The following is a 28,000-nucleotide window of genomic DNA, read 5'->3' on the forward strand; positions in this document are numbered from 1 at the left end:
TCTGTCACTCTGCTCTGAGTGCGCCTTGTCACAGTTCTCCTCCAATTTCTCTAAGCCCACCTCTCAAGCAGGGTGTCCAATTGGTGGAGCCCAGGTCACATGCTTGTTCTAGCTGCAAAGAGGATGGGGAGAGTGAATTTCTGCTTCTGCCTTGGGGAGCCTGAGCTTATGAAACAGAGTTCCTCACACACAGGAGTTCCTCAAATTCTCCTCAATACCTCCTTAATACTTTCTTCTCCTCCATGTTGCCTTCTGTACCTCCCTGTGCAGGGCCCTGCTTGTCCTCTGGGGTCCCATAGCACTTAGTGCATAGCTCTGCTGAGGTAGTCATAAAACTGATTGTCAAGACATGTCTGCAGCTGTATCCTCTTATATACATTTGTATCTTCATTCACTAGTGTTTTGCCTGGTGCAAAGAAGATATTTAGCAAATGTTTGCAAGTGAATGAAGTGAGTAAACTGCAGTAGATTAATTTTCCCAAAGTAACCCTTTATTCACATCAGACCCCCCCTTCATCCTCCAGGGACTCACTATTACTGTTATTGAGGGAACTGGACACCCCAGTGCTCCCTGTGTGCCTCAGAATCCCTCTGCCAGGTCTCCCTGCCATCTGACACCTTCCCTGATCTCCAGTTGGACTTGGTGCTGCTTTCCTTATCATGGTGCTGGTGTCTCTCCTGTGCCTTTGCAGATGTGTTCCCCCACAGCACTGGGGATTGCTGGGTGCACTGGCTTCTAATGGGAACTGGGATAGGCTTGGGAATAAATGGATGTTATGAATCCACTGGCATTGGAGACACTACCGAGGTCTGCAGATGCTCTCCTTCCCCCTGACCTTCCTTCCTGACTGCCTGTGACAAGTTTCAGCCTGTACCCATGAGGTTGCAGCTGCTCATCATCTTCCCTTTCTGCCTGCCACATCAATGTGTTGTTTACTGCTCAGCCCCTCAATCGTTTAAGGCTCTTCTTCATAATAAATCCCTATGTGTATGGATATCTCCCACTGGTCCTGGCCTCTGATGGATGCAGTGATATGAATGGGTCCTTGAGAGGTGATTTAAGTTTCTTGCCTAGGGAGGGTTAACTCCTGCTCCCCCACTACCCCTGACCAGGAGCATCTTCATTCTGCATGGCTGTGAAGCCCTCTGAACTTGGGGTGTGCCTCAGAGAGTATGTGGGAGGAAACGGGAGTCTGACTTTTTTGCAGTTCTTCGTGTCCCTCTGCATCTCAGGTTGGAGTAGAAAGAAATGCAAGCTTCATCCTTGCCATCCTGGAGCCTCTGTGGCTTGGCCTGGCTTCCATGGACCTAGAGTTTGGGCATCTCTAGAAGAATAGTACCTCTACTGCTCTACAGGGTCTCGTTTCTTGGGCAGCTCCAGCAAAAGGCCCCACACCTACCTAGTCCTCACTGCATACCCTTGGGGAGGGCTGCTCAGGGTCCGGCTGCTGTGTGGGTTTTATTTTGGTGAGAGTCTCATGTTCTCAGCTTTGCTGTTTCCCTGGGGATTGAACAGGGAGACACAAGAACATTCTGTGGAAACACTGTTGGGTGAGTACAAGGGTAGAGATAAGTTACCTGCCCATGGCGGTCAGACACACAGTGGAAACACAGGAACAGCACAGTACGGTCCCTGCTGCCTGGCTTGCAAAGCTGCCTGCCTTTCAGCCCACCCTCCTTCCCTGTGAGAACATGGCTCTGGCCAGTCATTCTCCAGGTCAGTGGGATGCAAGTCTGTGGAGATTGTAACCTGTATGGAAACTTTATTAAAAAGGGTCAGGAAGCTGGCAGATGCAGTCACTATTTCCAATGACTAGAAATGCTGGCATACTCGCAGCAGGTTGAAAGCAGTAGGGGGACCAAGGCTGCACCTGACGACGTCATGAGGAGTCTACTCAGAAGGTTCTTTCATTAGAGAATTGTGAGCATTATTTGAGGGAAGTGAGTTCAGAGAGACAAACCAAAACCCATCTGCTCTTGGTGGTGTCTTCTCTCCAGAGTGTGACTTTAGTTTGGTGGTATTTCTCACATTCACATTGTAAGATATGCGCTGAGAGCAGCAGGTCAGAAGCACTGTTCACAATTGTTTGTGATATTTCTCTTCTTCCAGTGGTCAGAGAAGAACACCAAGTAATTCAGAAAATGCCAAAGTCTTAGTTTATAACTGAAGATCTCAGTAACTGTTAGGATCATGCTATTGAATTTTTGCTTATCTCACAATGTCCAGAGTGGAAAGAACTAGATCATAGATGGTTTTGTCTCTCAAATCAGGTGGACAAGGCTTCAGTCAAAACTCCAACGCAAGCTTGGTGAGGTTATGGGAGAGTACTCCAGGGCTTTTTGGGGATTAGATTTGCTCTTTTAAGTTTTCCTTGTCTCTCTGCCTTGGGCTCTCTCCTTCATTTTGACCTTTGCTTATCTGTAACGGTGACACTATTAAAGAATATTTAACACTATTAAATCAGTTTGATATTGATATTCCATCAATGTGTACTGCAATCAGAACAGACACTGAGACACTGAAGCAGGAAGCTTCACCCCGTATGCCGGAGTGTTAATTACTCATTACGTGGGGACAGCTGGGGGGACAGAGGCAGTGGGAGGTGCTGGGGTCTTGGATGGTGGTTCTCTGTCAATTAGTTTGGCAATATTTTAGTATTTTAACAAATATTTCCTTACGCAGAGATCCATTTGACATTTGCCCACCTTTCCTTCCTTCCTCTTCTGTCTGCAGTTGATGGGGAGCTGGGGGAGCCACACCTGAGCGCAGACATGCTTTTGTGGCAGCTTTCTTAGGCCTCCCAGTAAACTGCCCTAGACACTATACTGTAAACCTGAAATACATCGCTAAAGCGATGAGAATTCCCTGACATGTTTTCTCCACTTAAACCTTATCTTTTCAGCCTCATTTGCTTATACAGGAGGAATTCTCAGGCAATTTTCAAGTTAAAATGTGATTATTCTTGTCCTGGATGTTGAATTCAAAGAATGGTAATTTATGCACATAATTCTGTGGGTTTTTCTCTAACTGGCTTCTTGGCTACTCCTCATTCTCTGTGTTATCATTCAGCTTTTGTGTGCAGGTCCTTTCTACGATGCTGACTGGTTCTCATGCATCTGCCTCCTCCAGAATTCCTTGCAGTCTCCTCTCTACCACTGCCCCACAGGAGGTACTAGGGCAGAGGACAGAGTGCTGTAACCCCTGACAAAGAAAAGCACTCTTTCAGGATGGTAAAAGTCAAAAGCATTTCAGATTCACTTTTGCTTTTTACTTAATCTCATTTTTGTTTTAACATATCCTTTCCTAAAACATTCAGGAACAAAATAATGTGGTGGGTTGAACCCAGTCCAGTGGATTGGCATTAGGTATAATAACGTGAGCATTTGTAGGAATTAACAACTCAGGTTCTGGGGAAGGTGGGTCTGGACTTGACTCCCAGCTCCATTACTGTGAATGCTAAGAAAGTGCTAGAGTTAGAGGAGCAGAAATGGCAGCAGCACAGAGATGCTGTTTCCCTCATTACCTTAGGGGAGCTCCTGCAGTTCATTGGCTGTGGTACTGACAGGCTGTGCATGTTGCAAGCCTGCAAGTCTGGTCTTGGGGCGAGTGCACTGGCTCCCAGGGAGGGGCCTTTCCCTTTGGTGGGGGATAGCAGGTATGGAGGAGCCCTACAGTGCCCAGGAGTGAGGTACTTTCACCTTCCATGGCCCAAGGACTGGCCACTGCTCTGCCAGATCCTAGCTCTATGGCACTTCACAAAAGACAAGTGGCAAATTTAGGGGACCAGAAGCCTGAGAGAAGATTAATCATGGGCTGTGCCACAGATACAGGACAACAAAGGATAAATTATGAGAACACTCAGGGAGATTTAAGCACTTCACAAAAAATAGTTTCTGGAACTAAAACTCATAACTTTTAAGCTAAAAATATTGAATAAAGAATTAAAGAAGAGAAAAGTCAGTGTTAGGCCTGAGTTAGTGGGTCTGAAGCCAAGTGAGAAAGATATCTAAAAGTACAGAGAAGAAGTACAAACAGACAGAATTGTGAAAAAGAGTAGGAGATCTGGGTGAGACCCTGGAGACCTAGCATGGTAATGATGGGGGTTCCAGGAGGAAGAATAGAAGCACATTGCGTTGACAACCTGTAGCCTTTTGTCCTAAAATGGGGTCTGGGTGTCAGGAGTCCTGGAGCTGGTAGAAATGCAGGTTTGGCCACTCAGACCTGAGTCAGAACCTGCATCTGGACAAGACATCGGGTGACAATCTGCACATGTGCATTGGAGACGTGCTGGTCTTGGCCAAGGCCCTATCGATGTGATGTGCCCTTACCTGCAAATATGCCTGCCAGTTCATCACTGCAGTCTCACCCACTCTGCTCTCGGATTCCCTGTGAGGATGCAAGTTGTCCCACTGCTTGCCTCAGGCACATAGTAATCCCACACAAAAGGGATCCACCCAGAAGCAGGGGATTCCTGAGAGGCCCAGCATTTTGGTTCACTGGGAGACTGCTGGGACAATTCTCTAGATTGAGTTCCAGACTTAAATGCTTCACCTGGGGATGGTCAGCAGATGTAATAGTAACATAACAACCAGCGAGGGTGCAGGCTAGGGACAAGTGTATACTGATCCCAGGTGTGGTGGGTTCAGAGAGGGCAGGTGTAATGAGTGTAGAGAGAAGACAGGTGTGGTGAATGTAAAGGGAGGACAGTACCTATCTTTGCTGGTATGAAGCACCACTCCATCTTCTCCCTGCAGAGAATCAGGCCTAGTGTACTACTCTTATTTTCCTAAAGAGCAGATATCACTACTTTTCTATGAAAATTCTCAATTTTCAAATGTTGGCGATAAATTCAAATTTTAAAACAAACACTGCCTGGTTTTGGCTCTTCACCTTCCCTTCCCCAGAACAGCCTCTCCTCTTGGTGCTCACTGTCTGATATTGCTATGGGGTTGTCCTAGGACAGCCATCCACCTTGGAAGTGCTGCACCTGCCTCTCTCGGGGTGGCTTGGTGACACCCTGAGCCCCAGGGAAGCTCCCTCTCCCCCAGAATCACTGCTGCTTCCTGCTTGTGGTCTGCCTGGGCCACTTCGCCCCTCCCCAGGCATCTATAGCCATGAGTCCCGCTCATTCCTGTGAGGGACAGCCCTGCCAGCCTCCTTCAATTGTTAATTTTCCTGGATTTACTGGAGCTATCCTTGCCAGGGTCCTGGATCTGATGCCCATTGTAGAAGTGAGGCAACAAGAACTGTGCCCTCCTGCTCAAACAGGAATTTTATATGTATTTTTTAGACAAATTGCTATTATGATATATAATTTTAAATATATACGTTTAAAAGAATGATGGAATGCTGTTGTTTGAGAATGTCAATAAATGAAAGCAATTACATCCTTGGGAACTATTTTAAATCAGAATGACAAATTTTACATATCAACTTGAAATGTATGAGCTGGTAACATTTCTTTTCAAAATTCTTTGGGGGCATCTGAGGTGATCAGCCCAGGGACGAGCATCAGCTGTCCTCTTATCCAGTGCTGAGTGCTGGGCTGACACAGGTAACATTTCATAGGGTGAGGTGATGGCTGTCCTAGGATGACCCTGCGACAGTATCCGACAGGAAGGGAGGCTGTTTTGGGGAAAAGGACTTGTGAAGACCCAAGGCAAACCAGTAGTCTCAGGTGATCACAGGGGGGTGAAGCCCCCCGGAGGTTAAGCCCACCCCTGCCTATTTGCCCTGAGTGCGCAGATGATGGGACAGAGGACCATGCACCCATACATGCTAGCCACAGTCCTTCCTTTGAGGGCCCTCAGAGTTGCCTGCCACACAACTTATTCCTGGGCCTCAACCACTCATGCCTCTCCATGACTTCTGCACACCTCAATCTCTCTTGAAGCCTCTAGCTCCCTCCTCTTCCTTCCTCGCAGTTGAAGACCTTGCTTTCCATTTGTGATGAAATAAAAGCAATTGTGGGAACTTCCACAAGCAGTGGTCACTGTGGCTTCCCAGTGCATCCTGCCTTCCTTCCAGGCATATGGGGGAAATTCCTGCTCCCAGTAAAGGTCAGCCCCTTCATCTGGTACCATATCCCACAGTTCTCTCCCACATGATTAATTTTTCACTCTCATCTGGATCATTCTTATCAAAATAAGATAAGAACATGCTTCTGTTGCTGCACAAAGATGGGGTTCTCTTGCCCAAAGAACATGAAAATCCAATTATTATGGCATCTGCTTTTGAAAAAAGAAAAAAAAGTTTATTATAAGGTTGAATTGCAAGGAGACAGGAAGAAAAAGAAATATTTTGTCTCCCTGATCGAGGGCTTGGGGCAAAACTTATGGGATAAAGGGCAGGGCAGTCTGAAGTGTGGAGACGGGTGATTGGAGGTAAGAAGTAAGGTAATTGATGATCTGTGCAAGTGTAGTCAAGCTTCATGGTTCTTCATAGGACACATTTTCACAAAATGATGATGTTAACATGATCTGAGGATGGAGTTTTTGGCTCCTTGACATCAAAAGGGTCACTTATTGGGCATTTGCACATGCCTAGTTGATGGGTTTATGGTCTCAACTGGCCTGAACTGGACAAGGAGTCTGCTCTCAGTTCCTGAAAACAACTCTTAATTACTCTGTTTATAAGATGGGGTCAGTTGATCTGGTCCTAGTGGGCCCATGTTTATACATGCCCCCTATATGTTGTTCATTCCTCAGTCTTGAGGGAAATGGGGTGAAAACTGCTCTAGCTACTTCCTGCTGGTAAGGGGCATAGGCCTAACGAAGACTTGAGGAATGAAATTCTTTAGCTTTTAATTGTAAATAACCACGAGTTCTAGGTTGTAATCTGGGTGTGTGTTTTGGGCCTCCTTTATGATCATGATGTGAGTTAGGGGTGTAGTTTTTAGGACAGAAGAAACACAGCAAGTGTAGAGTTTGACAAGAGAAATATAAGTCCTAATAAGCATACAGTGAGAAGGAGAGAGAGAAGAATATACTGAAAGGAGTCAGGCAAAAATGTGTTAGTGAGAGGGGTTTCACTAGTCAGGGAGTGAGGCACTATGGAATTCTATCTGAGGAGGAAGCCAAAGGCAGGGACGGTTAATTAGGTAGTACAGACTGGTGCATATAGGAACAGGTAGAATTAAATTGTATATATACAGGCCTGATCCAGTATCTTGGGTAAGTTGTACCCTCAGCTGTTGTCTGCTTTTAGACTCTCAACCTGATCATGCAGAGGCTGGCTTTAGAGGTAGGAAGAGCTTTTTGTTTATCTGGAGATCCAAGAATTCTCTTAGCTTTGTTGCTTTTTCTGAAAAGTTACTTAAGATAGAGGTTCACAAGAATGCTCTTGGGTGGAAATGTTGGCTTTAGGCCTCCATGGCCACCCACTGTTGCAATGATTTGGTCCTTCTGTTTCCTGTTGTCCATGAAGGGTGTTAGATGTTTGGGAATAATAAAGGGTATGAGGGTGGGGTTCTGAATGGAAATGGGAATTATTTTTAGCCAGATATTTGAGGTGACTAGAAGAATTCAGGATCCAGTCTAGTTACAGAGAAAAAACAAAAACCTCCAATACAATTAGCAGAACTAGAATCCAGTCTCCATTAGTGTATACTATACTTTTTATTGAAACATAATTTTTCTCTCTAAAATCAACCGAATTTTCACCAAAGATTGCCACATTAAGACTTGGTTTGTAAAAGAAGTCTAGCTTCAATAAACTTCGCCCAATTATTTACATAAGTACAGCAAGAATAGCAATTCTCTTTTAAATCTCTTTGCTAGAACTTTTCATAAGGAATCTCAGATTGAACTTTAAAGGCCTCTTACAGCCAAGAAAGCCAAGCCAAGGACTTGTCATCAGACTCTGCCTGTAACACCTGTAAATCTGGATGGATTCCTCTCTTTTGAGGTTCCCCCCAAATGTCTTGAGTTTCTTGCACCTTCCGGGGAGTGACCTTCTCTCTGCTTTTTAAAAGCCCCAGTATGTAGCTGTATATCCTAGTTGTAAGTCATTCTAGTTCTATGTGGGATGCCGGCACAGCATGCCTTGATGAGCAGTGTGTAGGTCTGTGCCTAGGATCTGAATCAACAAACCTTGGGCCACTGAAGTGGAGTGTGTGAACCGAACCACTCAGCAATGGGGCCAGCCCCCGTGACCTTCTTTATTCACCTGATATGGCTTCTGGGAACCCTGTAAGCAAGGTACCCAGCCACTTTCCAAGTGGCTTTATTTGTATTAAGTCAACCTTTGTTCCCTAAAGCTGTCTGGCCATATCTGAGTCTATGTATGTCTCTCTCAAATATCACATTCCAGTCAAAGCCTTGGTAGTATAGCCAATGTTTCCAATTGTGTCCTGTTATAGGGAGAACAGATTCTTATTGTATGTATGCAAATAACTATATTGCTATGAAAATAAATTTAAATTTTGGAGGGATCAGGTAGGGGGAAAAAACCCAAATGTTTCAATTCCGCTTACAAAGGTATAATTTACCAAATTGCTATAAGTCATAGTTAGCTTAAGAGAAAAGAGAAAATGTTTTCTTAAGTCTGGAAAAATAAGACATTAAAACATCAATATTTCAAACAAAAAAATCATAAAAATTATAATCATTCTCATAAGTTCCTTTAGTCCCATGCTATGAATTCTTGATCTTGAACTTCTGATAGCAGGTTAATGAAGCCATCAGTTACTCTGGTAGGGTTCTGTAATTTCTTACCCAACTCAGTTTTATAATCTGAAAGTTTACCAGAAACCTATATTCTAGAGTAAGTATCAGAGTCCTTTCCTTGAATATCTCTGAAGATGAAACATATTAGCAAAAGAATCAGAGTAAAGCAATAACTGTCTGTAAATAACAAAAGGCTTAAAAGTGGCAGTTGATAAAGAAACTTGATTATTTCTGTGGCATACAACAATTTAAAATAACGAGAATTGTGACTGATAACTAGGACAGATCAGAATTTTAGGAATGTTATATAATTTTTAAAACACTTATATTAATAACATTCACCCATGCAATATATCCTAAGAATTCTTATCATCATTCATTTGATGATGCTTCCCCTGTAATTTAACATACCAAATAAGACTGATTAGTTTAATATATTCCTCTTTATAGAGAGGACAAATTCTTTGAGAAGCCTCATGGAGCATTGGAAATTCTCAAAGTTACTTTCCGGTCAAAAGAAAGACTTTATTTAGGATTTGGATTTTTGGGGAAGTTTGTCAAAAATATCAAAAGGTTTTAAAACGCTTGGTCAAATAGGATCACACTTCAATGTGAAACAATGCTTAGTTATCCATTCAACCAAAATGACAACAGAAGATGTTAAAGGCAAACATACAGGTTAAACAGTTAAAAAAATATATTAGTTTTCTTAATAGAGAGATTCCAGCCTTTTAGAACAGGAAATTCTTTTGACAAAATATAGAATTTGTGTCTTTTAGGTAGATTTACTCAAGGAAAAAGAAAAACCTTTTATAATCTCTTTATCAAGAGGAGACTAAAAGTTCAAGAAAATTATCCTTTTAAGAGAGTGAAAAAACCTAATGTTAGTTTTTGTATCAGCTGACGTTTGATATTAGGACTTTTTCACTTAATTGAATTCATTTAATCTTAGTCAACTTGACCATGTGCAAAACTCTTTCTTCAGAGTTCCTTTCCACAAACCTTCTATAACTTGCTTTTTTTTCATTCAGAATTTGTCCCATTCCTTCGTTCCTCCCTGGGAGTATATTAGGACAAATTTATCTTTCTTAACAAAACAGACAAAAATGTCTGTATTCCTTAAATCTTTTTTATTAAAAACATACATCTTACTGTTCTAAAGTTTTTGCATTGGAATTCTGTGGATTGGCAGATCCATAAATACTGTCTAGAAACATGTGCTTTCTCAAGAAAATTCCTCAGCATGGCACAAAACAGGTTTATCAATAAACTCAAGGGGCCGGCCTGGTGGTGCAGCAGTTAAGTGTGCATGTTCCACTTCTTGGTGGCCCAGGGTTCAATGGTTCAGATCCCTGGTGCGGACATGGCACCACTTGGCAAAAGCCATGCTGTGGTAGGCATCCCACGTATAAAGTAGAGGAAAGTGGGCATGAATGTTAGCTCATGGCCAGTCTTCCTCAGCAAAAAGAGAAGGATTGGCAGGAGTTAGCTCAGGGCTTATCTTCCTCAAAAAAAATTAAATAAATAAATGCAAGTATTTTTTCAGTTTCTCTGTAATGAGGCCAAAACATAGATAAATTTATGTTTAGTAATTAATATCTAATATTATATTTTATGTGAAAATGACCTATATTTTCAATAAATTTTTGATTTAACTTAATTCAGCAGAACTCTAAGGTTTCAAGTTACCAAAAGGTTTTGGAGTTAAGTATGTACACTGTAACACGTAATAATTGTTAAAAACTTCACCCAAAACGTTTGTCTTTTCACATCTATTTAATTTACTTGTTCCCAATAATTACTTAGATTGCTTGCAAGACTTCATGAGACATTAGGCAAAATCAGCTATCATTCTAAGTTATTTTCACTAACAAGTTTTGTAACAGAGGTAACGTGAACTTATTTGACCAATAAACCTAGATAGAATAAAGGCTGCATGTTTGCATCATATCCACTGTTGATAACTCACATTCCTATTTCAATCAAACCAGCAAACTTAAATAAGCTTTTGTTTACCAAAGATTATTTTATGTCATGTAAGGGTGAAAAACATTTGGTTTAGTTTCTGTTACATTTATATAAGCATTTACTTAAAGCCTGTTGAATAGAGCTCTTTTAGAAATTATACCATATGGAGGTAAAAATATCACACATATATAACATATATAGACAGACATACACAGGGATTCCACAGCTATTGTTTTAAAATTGCTGCCATGAATCAGGTATAGTAATACAAAGATCACTAGTTATGAAGAATAATTGAATCTAAATTTTCTTTAAGCTTTTTCTAGTAATATTTGTGTAGAAGACACTCAAGATGCTAGATTTGGGGCAAGGGCACTCTTACGGCCATTTTTCTTTCCTTTTTTTCCTTCAGTCTTAGGAATTGGTGATGGGCTAGATAACAATTCCGAGAGAGTTACAAACTTTTTGAGATAAAGGAAATGGGTGGAATCTGAACTGCCACTAGAGCTGCATTTCTAGTCTTGCAACAACTTGTAAGATAAGGATAGCTGCTTTTAATTTCTCAGAAATTGGGTTGTAACTTAAATGACATTATAAGTTGATCTACCTGTCCAACTACATCATCCCTAATTTGCTTCTTTTCTTCTGGGTGCTTATTTATATGTATATATTTTTTAATTTTTTTAATTATTTTTTAGTTGCAGTAACATTGGATTATAACCAAATATAGAGCTTTCAGATATACATCGTTAATATATTTAAAATTCTGTGTAGATTACATCATGTTCACCACCCAAAAACTAATTGTAGTCCATCCCCTCATATGTAAGCCTAATCACCCCTTTTGCCCTCCCCTCTTTCCCCTATGGTAACCACCAATCCAATCTCCATTGCTATGTGTTTGTTCGTCATTGTTTTTATCTTCTAATTATGAGTGAGATCGTACGGTATTTCGCTTTCTCCCTCTGACTTATTTCACTCAGCATAATACCCTCAAGGACCATCCACATTGTCACAAATGGCCGGATTTCATCATTTCTTATGGCTGAGTAGTATTCCATTGTGTATATATACCACATCTTTATCCATTCATCCCTGGATGGGTACCTAGGTTGCTTCCAAGCCTTGGCTATTGTGTATAGTGCTGCAGTGAACATAGGGGTGCATGTATCTTTATGCCTTTGTAATTAGTTATATTTTAACTTAGGGATGAAGGCCTAAAAATAATTCCTATCAGGCTCTGAATATCATCTTCCAGTTTGGCTGAATTTCTGATCATATGTTGCTGAATCCTTTCAAATTACTTGTCAGGTTTCAGCCAGCAGAAACAGTAACTATGCCTGGCAGTATTGAACAACTCCATTAATCTTTTAGCTTAGCAGTTTCTCAGAAAATTTCTTAGAGTCTTGTTGACTCTGTGAGGGGCATTTATGGAGCCCTCCTTCAAAGGTAGCTTATGGGGGTGGGTGTCTGTAAAGCCATGACCTAATCTTATTTTCTTTTAGATCCCTTTGTAGCTTAATTTTCTATTAGCTTTTGCAATAAAACTTTCAATAATGTTATTTTGGAGTTTTGAAGAGTGCTTTTAAATGCACTTCTTAAGTGATCTTATCTAATTGGAATGTTCCTTCTAATGGCCAATGTAATTCCCCTGAAGCTGATAGCAATTTGGTAGGACCCTTAGCTGCAAAAGGGAGTGCAACCCACATTTCTGTCTGACCATCTCTGATGGCAAAATGGGGTGCAACTGAATTTTTGTCTGACTGTATTTTGGGACATCCCCACCTGACGATTATCAAGCCAAGCCATCAGGACATGAAATAAACTTAGTAATATTTTGCTGTCCTTTGTAAATATTTACACCTTCTGGAACCTTTAGGTTTTGAGCAATTGTGCCAAAAGATGGTGGACTCAATTCTTTAAATATTAAAAATTTCTTTATTTCTTGGTTTGTAAGTTCAAAAGGAGCCCAAAGGGACCACTGTAATTTAAAATTATGAGAGGTAATCTTGCTAGCTGTTTACTTTTATTCCTATTTTAGAGAGCTGTTTCCAAGGTGGCTGCAACCAACAAGGCAATTTCTAAAGAGAGTTTGTTATGGTCACCGAGAAACTCACTCTCCAAACAGCCAATTTAGTTTAGACAAACATCAAAACATGATACAATTCTACATGTAACATAGATCAGAATGCTAGCTAGTTTGCCAGCAGGAGCTTAGAACCAGTGCCAGGAACTACTCAGAACCAGATTGCCAGGAGCAATTCAGAATCAATGGCAGGAGTTTCTCAAAACCAGAAGCAACTTCACAAGTGAAACTTTTATCCTGCCTCTAATTACTTTGGATTTTCAGGCCCTGGCTTTGGGACTTAGCCCACCAGGATACCCTAGAATACAAGCCAAAGTTATTTCAAGGAAATAAAACCAGAGGGATGAGGTAAGGGACAGTCACTTTCTTAAAGTTACTCATCCAGAGCCCAGAGACATCTTAATCCAGAGGCTCTTTGTTCTCTCAAAAGAAAAAAAGCACCAAGGAGCCTGGAGCACCATGGTGGGAAATGGGAATCCCATCAGCCACGCCTCCAGACAAAATTGTCTAGGTGGCCACTTAGGATTTGTAAAGAGACCTTGCACCCTGCTTGGGGCTCCAGAGCCTCAGGCAGGAGGTCACAGGACCTTGTCCCTTTGTGGTCACCAAAATTTTTACTGCACCAAAGATGGGGTTCTTTTGCCTGATGCACATAAAAATCCAATTATTATGGCATCAGCTTTTGAGAAAAGAAAAAAGCTTTATTTCAAGGTTGACCTGCAAGAGAGAGGAGGCAAAAGCTCTCAAATCTATCTCCTGATCCAGGGCTTGGGGCAAAATTTATGGGATAAAGGGCAAGGCAGTGTGAAGTGTGGAGATAAGTAATTGGAGGTAAAGAGAAGTGAGGTAATTGATGATCTGTGCAAGCATAGTCAAGCTTCATGGCTCTTCATAGGATTCATGTTCACAAAATGGTGGTGTTAACATGGTCTGAGGGTGGAGTTTTCAGCCCTTTGAAGTCAAAAGGGTCACTTATCGGGCATTTGCACAAGCCCAGTTGATGGGTTGTTGGTCTCAACCAGCCTGAACTGAACCCAGGGTTGACTCTCCTGAAAAACAGCTCTTAATTACCGATGGTTACACTGCCATTTCTCCTCTCATGAAGACCCTCATTGGGCCCTGCATCTCTCCTGGCTCTCTCCTTTTACTTTGCTTCTGTTAATAGTCAAACTCTTTGAAAGCCTTGTCTATCCTTGCCATCCTGTATCACTGTAACCCCTCTCCACTTTTTTCTTCACCCCACTGCAATCAAGACTCTCCCCCACAATCCACTGAAACAGTTCCTCCAATGTGGCTGATGACCTTGCAATATGCACCCTTGGGAGAGGTCCAGGGATGCTCCTGGTTCTCCTCTACCCTGGCCCATTAGCAGTGTGTGGTGGAAGTGACCTTTCTCCTCCTTGAATCTCTTTCTGTTTTTGGCTCCTCCAAGTACTCCTTCTACCCACGTGGACCCTTTTCCTTAGTCTCTTTCCATGGGTCTTCTTCATCTTATAGTCCCCAAACACTGAACTCAGTTCTGACCTCTTCACTCTCGAGATTCATTGTGAGTGGTCTTATGCAAGCTAATGGTCCAAATGCCACCTACACCCTACCACTCCAAGGTTTCTTAGCTATCCAGCTACCTCTCTCACTTCTCCACTGGGATACAATTGGCATCTCAAACTTAACATATCCCAGACTAAAATCATGACTCCATCCTTCTTCAATCTTCCTAACTTATGCAAATAACAGTTGCATTTTCTTGTTGCTCATGCCCCCAAGTCTTAGAACCAGCCTGATCCCTTGCTTTCTCTTACACCCTGCCACCAGCTGCCCCTCAAAGCTTCTAAACCTGGCCGGTTCCCATCATCTCCACCACTGCCCTGCAACCCTAGCTGACATTTTCCACCTGTGCATTGCAGTCATCTCCAAATTTTCTTTGTTTCCACTCTTGCTCCACTCCAAGCGTCTGTTCTCCACAGTGGATTCCCACCTCACTCAGCACAATTCAGTCTTGCAGTGGCCTACATGTCTTAAAGATCTGGCTACTGTCACCTTTGTGTTCTCACTTCTTGTCCTTCTTGTCTTTACCCACTATGCTCCAGCCACACTGACCTCCTTAGTTTTCTTTGGACATGTCGAGCAAGTTCCTGCCTTGGGGCCTTTGCATTTTTATTTCTTATGCCTTAGACTCTCTTCACACAGATCATTATGAGCTTGGTCTTGCTTCCTTACCTTTTATTGAGTTTTGTAAAATGTCACCTTCCCAGTGCTAAGTTGGGACCCCTCACCTTCCCTGTCTACCTTTTGCTTTATTTCTTCCCATAGCATTTAATACCACCTAACATATTATATATTTTATTTATTCGTTATTTTGAGCTGTTGTTTAATGTTCATTTTTAAATCAAGTTACAATTCATAGAATTTAAAATGCTAAATCAATCTGGAATTCTTATTTAGAAAACAGCACCTTTATAGCCTTCATCCCACCTCTTTTTTCTCACAGAAAACCTTTTTCATCATTTGCTACTTTTTAATTTTATTTTTTGTTTCCTGAGTGATGCTACCTGTGTTTCTGCTCCTTCTATGGTCTTGTTCTCTTTTACCTGAGCCCTAGAGTCTCTCCATTTGTCTCATGTTTGGAGAGGCAATGGCTTCCTTAAGTTCAGTAATTTGTTGTGAAATTTCACAAGGGATGTTGATTTGTTGTTTTCTTTGCTCATAGTGTCTTTGTCTGGCTTTGGTATCTGGGTAATGCTGGCCTCATAGAATGTAAAGATGTCTTCCCTCCTTTTCAAGTTTTGGAATAGTTTGAGAAGGATTGGTGTTAAGTTTTCTTTAAATGTTTTAAATTTTTTCTTCAAATGTTTGGCAAAATTCACCAATTTGGAAGTGTTCTGTTCTCTTCAATATTTTGAAAGAGTTTGAGAAGGATTGGCATGAATTCTTCTTTAAATGTTTGGTAGAATTCACCAATAAAGCCATCTGTTCTTGGGCTTTTATTTTTTGGGAGATTTTTGATTACTTATTCATTCTCCTTACTAGTTATAAATTTTTCAGATTTTCTATTTCTTCATGATTTAGTCTTGGTAGGTTGTATGTTTCTGAGAATTTATCTGTTCTAGGTTATCCAGTTTGTTGTCGTACAAATTGTTCATAGTAGTCACTTATGAACCATGTGTTACTGTGGTATCAGTTGTAATGTCTCCTCTTTCATTTATATTTATTTGAGTCTTCTCTCTTTTTCTTAGTCTAACTAAAGGTTTGTCAGTTTTGTTTATCTTTTCAAAAGACCAGCTCTTAGTTTCATAGATCTTTTCTATTGGTTTTCTAGTCTGTTTCATTTATTGCTCCTCTGATATTTGTTATTTCATTCCTTTTGCTAACTTTGGGCTTAGTTTGTTTTTCTAGTTCCTTGAAGTGTAAAGTTAGGTTGTTTTTTTGAGATCTTTCTTTATTCTTTATCTAGGCATTTGTTGCTATAAATGTGCCTCTTAGAACTGCTTTTGTTATATCCCATAGGTTTTGGTATGCTGTTTTCCATTTTCATTTGTCTCAAGATATTTTTTGATGTACCTTTTGATTTCTTTTTTGAGCCATTGGTTCTTCAGAGTGTGTTGTTTCATTTCCACATATTTTGAATTTTACAGCTTTCCTCCTGTTATTGATTTCTAGTCTCGTGCCATAGTGATTGGAAAAGATACTTGATATGATTTCAGTCTTCTTAAACTTGTTAAAATGTATTTTGTGACTTAATATATGATCTCTCTAGGAGACTGTTCAGTGTGTGCTGGAGAGGCATGTGCATTTTGCTGCTATTGGATGGGATGTTCTATATATGTCTGTTTGGTCCATTTGTTCTAAGGGGTAGTTCAAATCTAATATTTCCTTATGCTTTTCTGTCTAGATGATCTTGTCATTGTTGAAAGTGGGGTATTGATGTCTACTATTATTATTGTATTATTGTCTATTTCTGCCTTCGGATCTGTTAATATTTGCTTAATATATTTGGGTGCTCTGATGTCGAGTACATATATATTTACAATTGTTATAACTTCTTGATAAATCAATCCCTTTACCATTATATAATGACCTTCTTTGTCTCTTTACAGTTTTTGACTTAAAGTCTATTTTTTTCTGATATAAGTATAGCTAACCTGCTTTCTTTTGGTTTGTATTTGCATGGAATATCTTTCTCCCTCACTTTACTTTGAACCTATGTGTGGCCTTGATGTTGAAGTGAGTCTCTTGTGGTGGTATATAGTTGGATCTTCTTTTTTTATCCATTCAGCCACTCTGTACCTTTTGATTGGAGAATTTAATCCATTTACATTTAAAGTAATTATTGATAGGTAAGAACTTACTGTTGCCATCTTGGTAATTGTTTTCTAGCTATTTTTTAGTTCCTTTGTTTCCTTCTTCCTCTCTTGCCATCCTCCTTTATAAACTGATGATTTTCCATAGTTGTATGCTTTCATTCCCTTCTCTTTATCTTGTGTTTCTCTACTATAGGTTTTTGTATTGTGGTTACCCTGAGGCTTTCATGAAACATCTTATAGTTATAACAGTCTATTTTAAGCTGATGGTAACTTAACTTCAATCACATACAAAAAGTCTTTCTTTTTACTCTGCCCCACATTTTATGGTTTTGATGTCACAATATACATCTCTTACTCTTCTGTATCCATTAGTAAATTATTATAGCTATAGGTATTTTAAATACTTTTGTCTTTTAACCTTTGTACTAGAGTTAAGTGATTCACACACCATTACAGTATTAGAATGTTCTGAATTTGACTGTCTACTTAGCTTTATCAGTGAGTTTTCTACTTTATTTTCATGTTACTAATTAGCATGTTTTCATTTCTGCTTGAAGAATTTTCTTTAGCATTTCTTGCAAGGCACGTCTGGTGGTGATGAAGTCCTGAAGCTTCTGTTTCTCTGGGAAAGTGTTTATCTTTCTTTCACTTCTGAATGACACCTTTGCTGGGTGAAGTGTTCTTGCTTGGCAGTTTTTTTCTTTCAGCACTTTGAATAATTATCTCATTCTCTTGTGGACTGCAAGGTTTCTGCTGAAAGATGCACTGATGACCTTGTGGGGGTTCCCTTGTATGAGAGAAATTTATTTTCTCTTGCTGCTTTAAGAATTGTCTCTTTGTCTTTGATTTTACACACTTTTTAAAATGTTTTCTATCTCTTTGTTGAACTTCTCATTTTGTTCTTGTTTTGTTTTCCTGTTTTTGTTAAATTGTTTATCTGTGTTCTCTTGTAGCTCTCTGAGCATCTTTAGAACAATTATTATTTCTCTGTCAGAAAATTCCTGTATATCCATTTCTTTGAGGTCAGTTACTAGAAATTTGCTGTATTTGTTTGGTGGAGTCATATCTCCCTGATTGCTCATGATCACTGTAGCCTTGTGTAGGTATCTGCATTTGAAGAAGCAGTCACCTCTTTAGACTTTGTGGACTGACTTCAATAAGGAAAGACCTTCACCTGCTTTGGTGGCAGGCTGGAGCATGCTGTGACCTGGGTATAGTGGTGCAGGGCACCAATTGTCGGGCCTGTGGCAGCTCTGGTTCCAGGGTATGTGGTGACTTGTTGGCTCAGCTGGCTGGGGTCCATGGTGTTGACACTGTGTGGTCCTTGTTGAGTGCTGTGGGTGGCCCACAAAGGTTGAAAGGTCTGTTGTGGTCCCCAGTGGTGCCTCTAGGTCTTGTAACTAGGGACTGGGGCTGGCAGAAGTGGTGGTCAGAGCTTGTGGTGTGCACACACTTACCAGCAGGGGCCAGCTGCAGCTGCCTGTGTGGTGGCAAGAGGCAGTTACAAATACACACATGGTGGTGAGGGCCAGGGAAAGCAGCAAGGGCTGGGGTCAAATGAGGTTGTGCTGGCAGCTTCAGGAGCCTGGCTGTTGGTATGTAGTATCATTGCTGCTGGTTCTTGTCATGGGAGCATGGCAGGGGAAGCTAGTTTTTGGAGTCAGGCTGGAGGCATGCAGATGTACAGCTGGAGGGGCTAACTGTGGGTGAGCCCAGTGGAGCAGGCCAGTGACAGGAGATAGGGCCACATCTGGGTCCACAAGCAGCTGTGGGGGCCTTGGATATTGTGTGCACTTCTGTGGCTGCAGGATCTTTCCATGGGTGTGCCCATAGCAATGGAAGTTAGCGATAAGTGTCAGGTCAGTGGTGCATAAGTGCACAGCTGGAAGGGCTAACCCCAAGCGTGTGCAGAGATGGGGTCAGCTGCAGAAGTCTAGGCTGGTGTCTTACACTCATACAGCTACAGTGTCTTGGGTTGGTTACTGATGGTCCCAGGCTATGGTGGGGGCTGGAGGGGAGGGAGTGAGGAAGGACTCAGGTGGCTGGTGTCAGTGAACACAAATAACTGTGGGGCAAAAATGGATAAAATCTCTAAGAGGTCTGCAGCAGCTGTGCTGGTCATTGGTTTCTTCAGTGGCAAAAGCTACCAGAGTCATCTGCAGAACAGGTCACTGTGAACTGCTGTGTGACTGATACTGGTAGCTACTTTTCTTCCTTATTCTTAGCCATCTCTGTATATCTTAGGTTTGCCAGTCTCTGGGGTGGGGTGAAACAAAAGTGGGTCCTTTGTTCAGTGCCCTGAAAGGCTGGGAAGTAGATTGCTCACCCCACTCTCCCTTTGCCAGGGAACCCTTTCTAGTAGAGAAGTTTCCTCTTGGCACTGAGCAGGGCTCGCTTGGGGGATGGGATGATGCAGGCAAGATGAAGCTGGTTCCCCACCCCCCCACACCTTTGTATGGTTATTCTCAAGTTTTTTGTTTCACTGTGCTCCTGAAGTTTCTTAAGTGAACTCTAGAGCTCTCTCAGAGCTGCTTTTGTTTGTGGATAGCTGTCTAGTTATATATCTTTGTGGGGGAATGGAGGCTGGGGTCTTTTACTCCACCATATTGGTGACATCACGCCATTATCTCTTGTAAGTGATGAGTTATTTCTCTCTTGCTTCTTTCAATATTTTCTCTGTCTTTGGGATTTGATAATTTGACTATAATGTGTTTTAGTGTGGGTCTACTTGAGTTTATCCTGCTTGTAGCTTATGGGGTTTCTTGTACATGTATATTCATGCCTTTACTCAAATTTGGGAAGTGTTGTTGTTGTTGTTTTGGTTAGGAAGATTGGCCCCTGAGCTAATAACCATTGCCAATATTCCTCTTTTTGCTGAGGGAAATTAGCCCTGAGCTAACAACTGTGCCCATCTTCTCTGTTTTCTCTGTGGGACACAGTCACAACATGGCTTGATGAGCAGTGCATATGTCCACTCCTGGGACCTGAACCTGTGGACCCTGGGCTGACGAAGCAAAGCACATGAACTTAACCACTACACCACTGGGCCAGCCCCAAACTTGGGAAGCTTTTGGTCATTATTTCTTCAAACATTTTTTCTGCCCCTTTCTCTCTTCTTCTGGGACTCTTATAATGCATATTTTTGTATATTTGATAGTCCCACAGGCTTTGCACATTTTTCTTCATTATTCTTTTTTTCCTTCTATACCTCAGACTTGATCCTTTCAAATGTATTATCTTCAAGTTTTCTGATCTTCTATTCTGCCTGTTCAGATCTGCTGTTGAACTCCTCTAGTTGAGGTCTTCTTTTCAGTTATTGTACTTTTCAGCTCCAGATGTCTGTTCATTCCTTTTTGTAATTTATCTCTCTTTATCAATATTCTCATTTTCTTTATATATCATTTTCCTGATTTTGTTCTTTGTCTATAGTTTTCTTTTGCTAATTAGATATATGTAAGACAGTTGGTTTAGCATCTTTGACTAATAGTTCTGATGTCTGGGCTTCAAAGACAGTTTCTGTAAAATTCCCTTTTATCCCCCCTGTCAATGGGCCATACTTTCCTATTTCTTTGTATGTTTTATAGTTTTTTTGGAGAACTGAGCATTTTGAGTATTATGATTTGGTAGGTCTGGAGATCTAATTCTCCTGCTCTCAGGGATTGTTAAATCTTGCTTGTCAAAGGCCGGAGCTATCCATTTGTGACTTTTTCAAGCTTTTTTTTTTTCAAAGTATTCATTCCTTGTTGTGTGTGGTCTTCTGATGTTGATGTTGTTGAATTGATGTTTCTCTTCCATTATTTATATAGCCAACCAGTATCCTGTAAAAGATTTTTAAAGTGTCTGACTGAAAAGGTGGGAAAAACAAGTGGTTTCTTTAAATCCCCTGGAAGCTGCTTTATCCCTTGGGGGTTGGAGCAATGGCCAGCCTATGTGCTGGCCCTTCAGTGGTCAAAAGCAGTGCTCAGTAGCCAACAAAAACAACCTAATTTTTGAAGGACAAGGTCCTTATTACCTATCTTGCTAGCAGCAAGTTGCACATAAAGGTGGACTACTACCCCCATGGCTGTCTGCCACAGGGCTGGGGGTCTGGAGAATGGTAAACGCCTCAAGAAAGGCCAAAATTCATCTCTTCCCTGACTCCTGAAAGTGTTCAACCATGCTCCAGACTTCCAAAATAGTTACTATTATGGATTGAATTATGTCTTCCCAAAAGATATGTTGAAGTCCTAACCCCAAGTTCCTCCAAATGTGACCTTATTTGGAAGTAGGATCTTTACAGGGATCATTACATTAAAATTAGTTCATTAGGGTGGGCCCTAATCCAATCTTACTGGTATCCTTGTAAAAATGGGGAATTTGGACACAGAGGCAGACATGTGAAGAAGGAAGACAATGTGAAGACACACAAGGAGAAGATGGCCATGTGACCAGAGTGAGGTGTCTACAAAACAAGGGACACCAAGGATTTCTGGTAACCACCAGAAACTAGAAGAGGCAAGGAAGGATCCTCCCCTAGAGCCATCAGGGAGATCATGGCCCTACCAGCACCTTGATTTTGGACTTCTACTCTTCAAAACTGTGAGACAACGTAGTTCTGTTGTTTCAAGCCATCCAGTTTTTGGTACTTTGTTATGGCAGCCCTAGGAAACTTACACAGTTACTTTAGACAGTTCCTGACTATTCAATAATTGTTTAGGTGGAGGGCTGGATTCCTGGAGCTTTCTACTTTGCCATCTTCTATGACATTCTTATTCATTACTTTTTAAAAATTTTCTCTCTCTTCTTACTATAATGTAAGCTCTCTGAGGGCAGGGAGTTTTGTCTCTTGTATTAACTGCTATATCCCCTGTGTCTAGAGCATTAACAGACAGGTACTAGAGCAGTAGGCATTCATGAATAATTAGTGAGTGCATGAAGACATAAATGAACACACACAAGACAAGGTCATCCACCCTAGTGGAAGATGGAGCCATATGTTAAATGTGATATCTGGGTATAAGTATTATAAAACATCAACTACTTTGGGAAGGTCAGGAAAGGTTTCAGAGGAGTGATCCCCAAGCCTCTTACAGGCTGAGTGGGAGATTGACATGAGGGCAAGATCAAGTGCACCTAGGCTAAGGCATAGGAACCAGCAAAGGCACTCGAGTGGGAGGCAGCACTGGGGTCCAGACCTGTGAAGATGGGAGTGATTGAGTGTGCAAGGAGACGAGAGCCTTGAGAAGGGGGCCTTGCTCAGAGTGAGGGCATGGGGTTGAGGAGCTAGTGACATGGTCAGATCTGAAAGATAGAAAGGTCACTGCTGGTTGTATAGAGGATGGAACTAGAGGGGGCAGGTGGTGAGTGTGAGGCCAGTGAGGCCTCACTGCATTCATGTAGGAGGAGGAGAGGGAGCCTGCCCAAGGCAGGGACCTGGTCCCAGAAGGAAGGAGGGCAGGCCGTGGGAGCCTTAGGTAGATCCTTGAATTTGGGGCAGAGTTTAGGGCATGGGCTTTCATCTGAACTGCAAATTCCGGCAGAGAGCTTGATTTCAAAACAATTTCACAGCATGCTTTTTGCTGCCATGAGCCTATAACAGAATCTGGCACTTGTAACTATATGGTTTAGAACATGTGTACTTATCTTGATAAAAATCAAAAATAGCACTGAGTCAAAGGCATTCCTTCCTCCTTTTACGCCTCAGTGCCTCTGATAAGGGCCCAGCATCCTGTGCCTAGTTGTTCTGAGTCTGTTTCTTCAAGCCAGGCGGCATGCAGGGCCTTTAGGGCAGAGGCTGGCCTTGTACTGACAGCATGTTGCCCAGTGTATGGGGGTGCCTAGGGACTATACAGTGTAGGTTTGCTCTGCTCATTGATGACCGACTGGGTGCTGTGAGAAGCTGCACTCCACTTGCTCCTCCAAAGAAGCAAGACTTCAAGTTTAAAATGGACTCTGTGACAACAGTTGGGTTCATCATGAGACAACAAGAGCAAAGATTGAAACATGCCAGCCATGGGGACTACTCAGAGGCCCCCTCTGCCAGAAGTGTCTGTTTCTGCATCAGATAGATATCCTGGGATGTTACTTATTTCTCTTCCGGTAAATATTTGGGGATACTTAGAATGAAAAAGTGAGCTTTTCAAAATGCTCCTTGTGACCCAGCAAATAATAGGGGCTCTTTCTCAGACCCTATAAGACAACTCTGGAGAACTGTATGCAGGACTGGCAGAGGAGCTTGTGTGGTAGGCTCATGAGTCAGCAGGTTTGCTGCAGCCTGCTGGGCAGGGCTCCACTGGGGCTGATGGGGCTCCCCTCCATGCATCCATCTTCTGGGACTCCATGGGGCAGCAGCATCTCCTGCGGCTTATTCTTCTTACAACTGAAGCTGAAGTTTCAGAGAGGCTTGCAGCAACATGGAATGCTTCTTTCTAGTCCACCCACCTTCCTCTGGTAAGAGCAATCCACTGGCCAAGCCCAGAGTCAGTGGAATAGGGAAGTAGATTCATCTGCCCTGCTGTGGGGGCCACTGCAGAGGGCGTGCACGTGAAGTCTTATTGCAGGGATAAAGAGCTGGGGAATATCCAATCTTCCCAAATATACAATGAGTTATTACTTTCATGACCTCAAGAGACCTGGTGTCCAACAGATCGTGACTCTGTTGTTCTCTAATTCTCTACAGCAAGTGAAATCACATGTCACTTACATATCTCCACATTGGTTTCAGCTTTCTGCTTATGATTTTGAGTAAACCTTTCCAGATGGTTGCCATTGGATGGGTTCTCCTCCTGTTCTTTAGAGAGGTCCACACAAGGCAACTTCCCCAAAGCAGCATTGTCCAAAGATCCTTCCTTAATGTCTCATGGGCTGCCCTGAGGTGCGTAGCAGTGACTACATGGACCGACCTCCCCACCTAGTGTGCTGGAAGCAGGCCCAATGGCTACGTCTTTCTCTTTCTCTGTCCTTCATTAGCAGCATGAGCCACAAGGGGGCATGTTTTCGGAACACAGATTTCTTACAGAAACTTCACAACCACTACATGCTTAATTGATTACAATAAGGTGAAATTTATGTCCATCAGAAAGGTACACTGGATGCTGGCATGACTTACTAGAGAATCTACTGCCTAGTTAATAAATCTGATACCTGTTATCATATTAGGAACATGAGCAGGATTGGGAAGACTGCTCAGAGGGCAGCGGTGAGAAGCAGTTTAGCGTAGGTTTACAGTGTATAGTCTGCAATCAGAGAACTATGTTCAAGTTCTGTCTGGGCCACTTACAAGATCTGTACCTCTCCATGCCTTGATTTCCTCATCTATCAACTGGAGGAATATCAAACACACCTGAGGGATGCTTGAGGATTAAATAAGATGATATGTGCATGGAGTCAGTGTGGGACTTGATCCACTGCAGAACTTATGACGCTGGTTAGATGATTATGGTTCCAGCCTTTGTGTGAGGCTCCACACGACTTTATTCCATTCAAGATTCAAAGCAGCGAGGTGAGGGTAGGGGTTAGCTGAGGAGAAGGGGCCCATTTAGCTGGTCATATGGCTGGAAACAAAGACATACCAATGGGCTCAAACTCAAGGTTTTGTGGATTCCAACTTTCACTTTGGTTTCGTTTTGAACATCTAATGCCCCTTACAGTTTGCTGAAAAAGAGCTTTGGATTTTGCAAGTGAGTCGCAGTGTGGGCAGCTCCTCTGGGCTACCATGAATGTAATGTTAATGTCCTTTTCCTCCAGATTCCCGTGCTCCTGAACCTCAGCCAAGACCCCGAGGTCAGCCTGCCTGCGCCACCACTCATGTATGCTCTGGCCCTCGGCGCCTGCCTGGGAGGTAAGGGGATGCTGATGCATGGAGGGGAGGGGCCACTGACACTGTGGTGAGCCTGGTTAGTGTGTGCCAAATTGAAAGTAAATTAAAGAGAGTCCTGATCATCTCGTGACTAGAAACCCATCTTCAGCTTTGACTGGAGCAATTCTAGAGCTACTCAGTTCCTCTGTGAAGACTGTCACTTCCCACTCCCTGCAGAACTGCCCCTGACATTCTAAGCCCATGGCCTAAGGACAGTCATTACTAATGTCTCAGAGTTAAGGTGCCCACACTGCACCGTTCAGATGTGGCTTGTGTCTAGAAATGGACTTGAATCAGAAGCCAGTCTCAGCTTATTCTCTCCTTAACAAGGGGAGGTGGTGAAGTGATGAATGGGTGAGCTAAGAAGTAGAAACTCTAACCTAAGAGTAAGAAGAAAGATTAAGGATTTCTTTTTTTGGGCGTAGGGGAGGGGTACTGTTGTCCTTTGGAGAAATTGCAAGATGAATCACAGAAAATGTCAGGAGAGACTAACCTCTGGTGAGCACACTAGGGTTTTGGATGTGATTGTCTTTGGAGGGAGCTGTGTTAGAGTCCTTCTCGCATTTTAGAGGCCTCACCACCTATGGAACACAAAAGGATGTGAAGATCGTATGTACACACACCAGATACACTTTAAGTTTTTATTCTTACATCCAAGCATGCTTAGATAATCCAGCTTGCTTTGTTCTTTGGTTGACCTCTAACTATTAAATTAGTAACTTTCTGTTTAGTTTATCTCTTTGTTTGTAAAGGGGGATTAATGTCATTCCATGAAGTTGCTATGATTTCTGGAGACAGCTAATTCACCTAATTCAGTGACTGAGACCTCAAGTTCTTATTTGAGATTGCAGACTGGAGGGAAAGTCAGGGAGGGCTCTCAGAGAGGGAGGTTTGAGCTGGGTCTCACAGGGCGAGAAGCCTCCTGGGCTAGTTTTGAGTGCCCCAGAACGTGTAGAGTGAATGTGGAGGGGGTTGTCAAGGACAGACGCTAGCATGGACCATTTATATGGCAGACAACCTAAACTGTGATTCAACACTTGTTGACTGAACCCCTTTTGGAAGTAGAGATACAGCCATAACGAACAATAAAGGTGTTAAGCTTCGGGATCTTTGTAACCTCATTGCTCTGGTCATTGGATAGTTGCTTGTTTGTGGTATAACAGATGCCCAGTTGTGCTGGGTGTTAACTCTACCCTTATTCTATTGGAGACCCTCTCTCATTGACTCAGTTTGGCATTTTTTAAAAAATTGTTCAAAATACACATAGCATAAAACTTACGATTTTAACCATTTTTAAGTGTGCAGTTCAGTGGCAGTAAGTGCATTCACATTGTTATGCAACCATCACCACCATCTATCTCCAAAACTTTTTCATCTTCCCAAACTGAAACTACATACCCATTAAACCATAATTTCCCATTCCCTCAGGTTCTGGCATTTTAAAGACCACTTTAAATAGAAGTTTTCAGTTGGTTTGTGAAATGTCATTTGTTATATAAATTGAGTGTGATTCACTAGTTAGTCTGAAACAAAAAAAATCTTTCCTGGTCTGATACTAATGCCTTTTGGTTGCTCTTTTTACTAAAAGCTAAGAACAATTCAAATAAGTCTTAAGAAAAATCTGCCTTAGCAGGCTAGGAAGTTTGCATGCTAAAGCTTTATTGGGAGGTGCAATCTTCGGGCAGGAAGACTGAGGGAGGAAGTGAGGTGAGGCAGTGAAGGAGAGAAAGGCAAATGCATGGTGCTTTACTAAGCTAGTAACAGGTTCAAAAGGAAAACAAGCCAGTTCTTATTCAGGTAGAGCACTTTATAGATAGATCCTATGGAACCATTGTGCTTTGGAAAGGAAGGAGGAAGGGAGAGATTTATCTGTTGTTCCATGCTGTCTCCTGTGCTCATTGGTCAAAGTTTGCTTCAGGGAATTTCTGAATCCAGTTAGGAAGTATAAGGTTGCAAGAGACCATTGCTCTCTACACAACAGAGAACAAACAAAACAAACACGATCTACAAAATCATAGCTTTAAAAAACCTATCAGAATGCTAAAGATGCAAAGAGACTAAATGATGTAAATTCCAGAAAATGATAAGTCCTTCCGAGGGGAGAGGAGAACATGGCTGCTGTCATCTCTGGCTGGGGGTGACGCAAGAAACTTGAGTGAAATCTCTCAGCGCCTTCACTGAGTGTGCAATGAAGCTGGGGATGCTGCAGAAGCAATGAGAGAAAAGCTTTGAAGACAAGCTGGAACTTCACAGACTGCACTGGAGTAGGGGTAGGGGAGAAAGCCACCTTTTGAAGGGCAGAAAGCCAGGACAGAACCTCAGAACATAGAGAATCCTCAGCAATCAATAGGCTGTAAAGTAAGAATGCTCCTGTGGTTTAGGAAACTGAAGACTTGACTATACAGTACAGAGACCCCAGACTCTCCTGTTCATATCCTTGTTTCAGAGAAACTCCTGATCTCTCTCTCAAAACATTTTCAGCTATTAGCAAATTGAATGCAACTCAAGATGCAACAAAGCCAGGTCCAGCTCAGCAACAGATTAGATTGTCTCCAGGCCCTGCAATGACAGCCTGGCACAAATGATGATGTCCTTTTCAGGGTGTGTGTCTGTGAGTAAATATTACTGCTTCAGTCTCTATAGTTCTTTAAATAAAATGTCCAGCATACCATTACCTTGATGAAGAGCATCTACAAAAACACCTACAACTAGCATCATACTTACTGTTGAAAAACTGAATGCCCCCTAAGATTGAGAACGAGGCAAGAATGTCTGCTTTCGCTTTTCTTATTTAACATAGTGCTGGGAGTTCCAGCCAGTGCAATAAGGCAAGAAAAAGAAATAAAAGCTATACAGATTAGAAAGAAAGAAATAGAATTGTCCCTACTGCAGATGACACGATTATCTATGTAGATTCCAAGGAATCTATTTTTAAAAACCCTAGAATTAATATATAATTTTAGCAAGGTCACAGGATACAAGATAAATATACCAAAATCAATTTTAGCCATGAACATGTGGATATCACAATTAAATATACAGTACTATTTATAATTGCTCAACAAATTAAATACTGAAAATTACAAAATGCTGATAAAAGAAATCAAAGAAAATCCAAATAAGTGGGAAGACATAACTGTG

The 28,000-nt window shown here is 41.9% G+C and overlaps 1 protein-coding gene across 6 annotated transcripts in view; it reads left to right on the top strand.

Annotated features, from left to right (window-relative positions):
- Window positions 1-28,000, top strand: part of OCA2 (OCA2 melanosomal transmembrane protein) — a 358,682-nt gene that overhangs the window by 238,525 nt on the left and 92,157 nt on the right. For all 6 annotated transcript variants that reach the window (XR_006887681.1, XR_006887683.1, XM_046655122.1 and 3 more), the window contains one exon: window positions 24,748-24,841. Coding sequence is in view for 4 of the 6 variants with exons in the window: in XM_046655122.1 (XP_046511078.1) it covers window positions 24,748-24,841 (94 nt within the window). In the remaining 2 variants the exon portion in view is untranslated. The remainder of the gene's footprint in view (window positions 1-24,747; window positions 24,842-28,000) is intronic.

Source organism: Equus quagga, chromosome 2 (genome assembly GCF_021613505.1).
Source record: "Equus quagga isolate Etosha38 chromosome 2, UCLA_HA_Equagga_1.0, whole genome shotgun sequence".
NCBI lineage: Eukaryota > Metazoa > Chordata > Mammalia > Perissodactyla > Equidae > Equus > Equus quagga.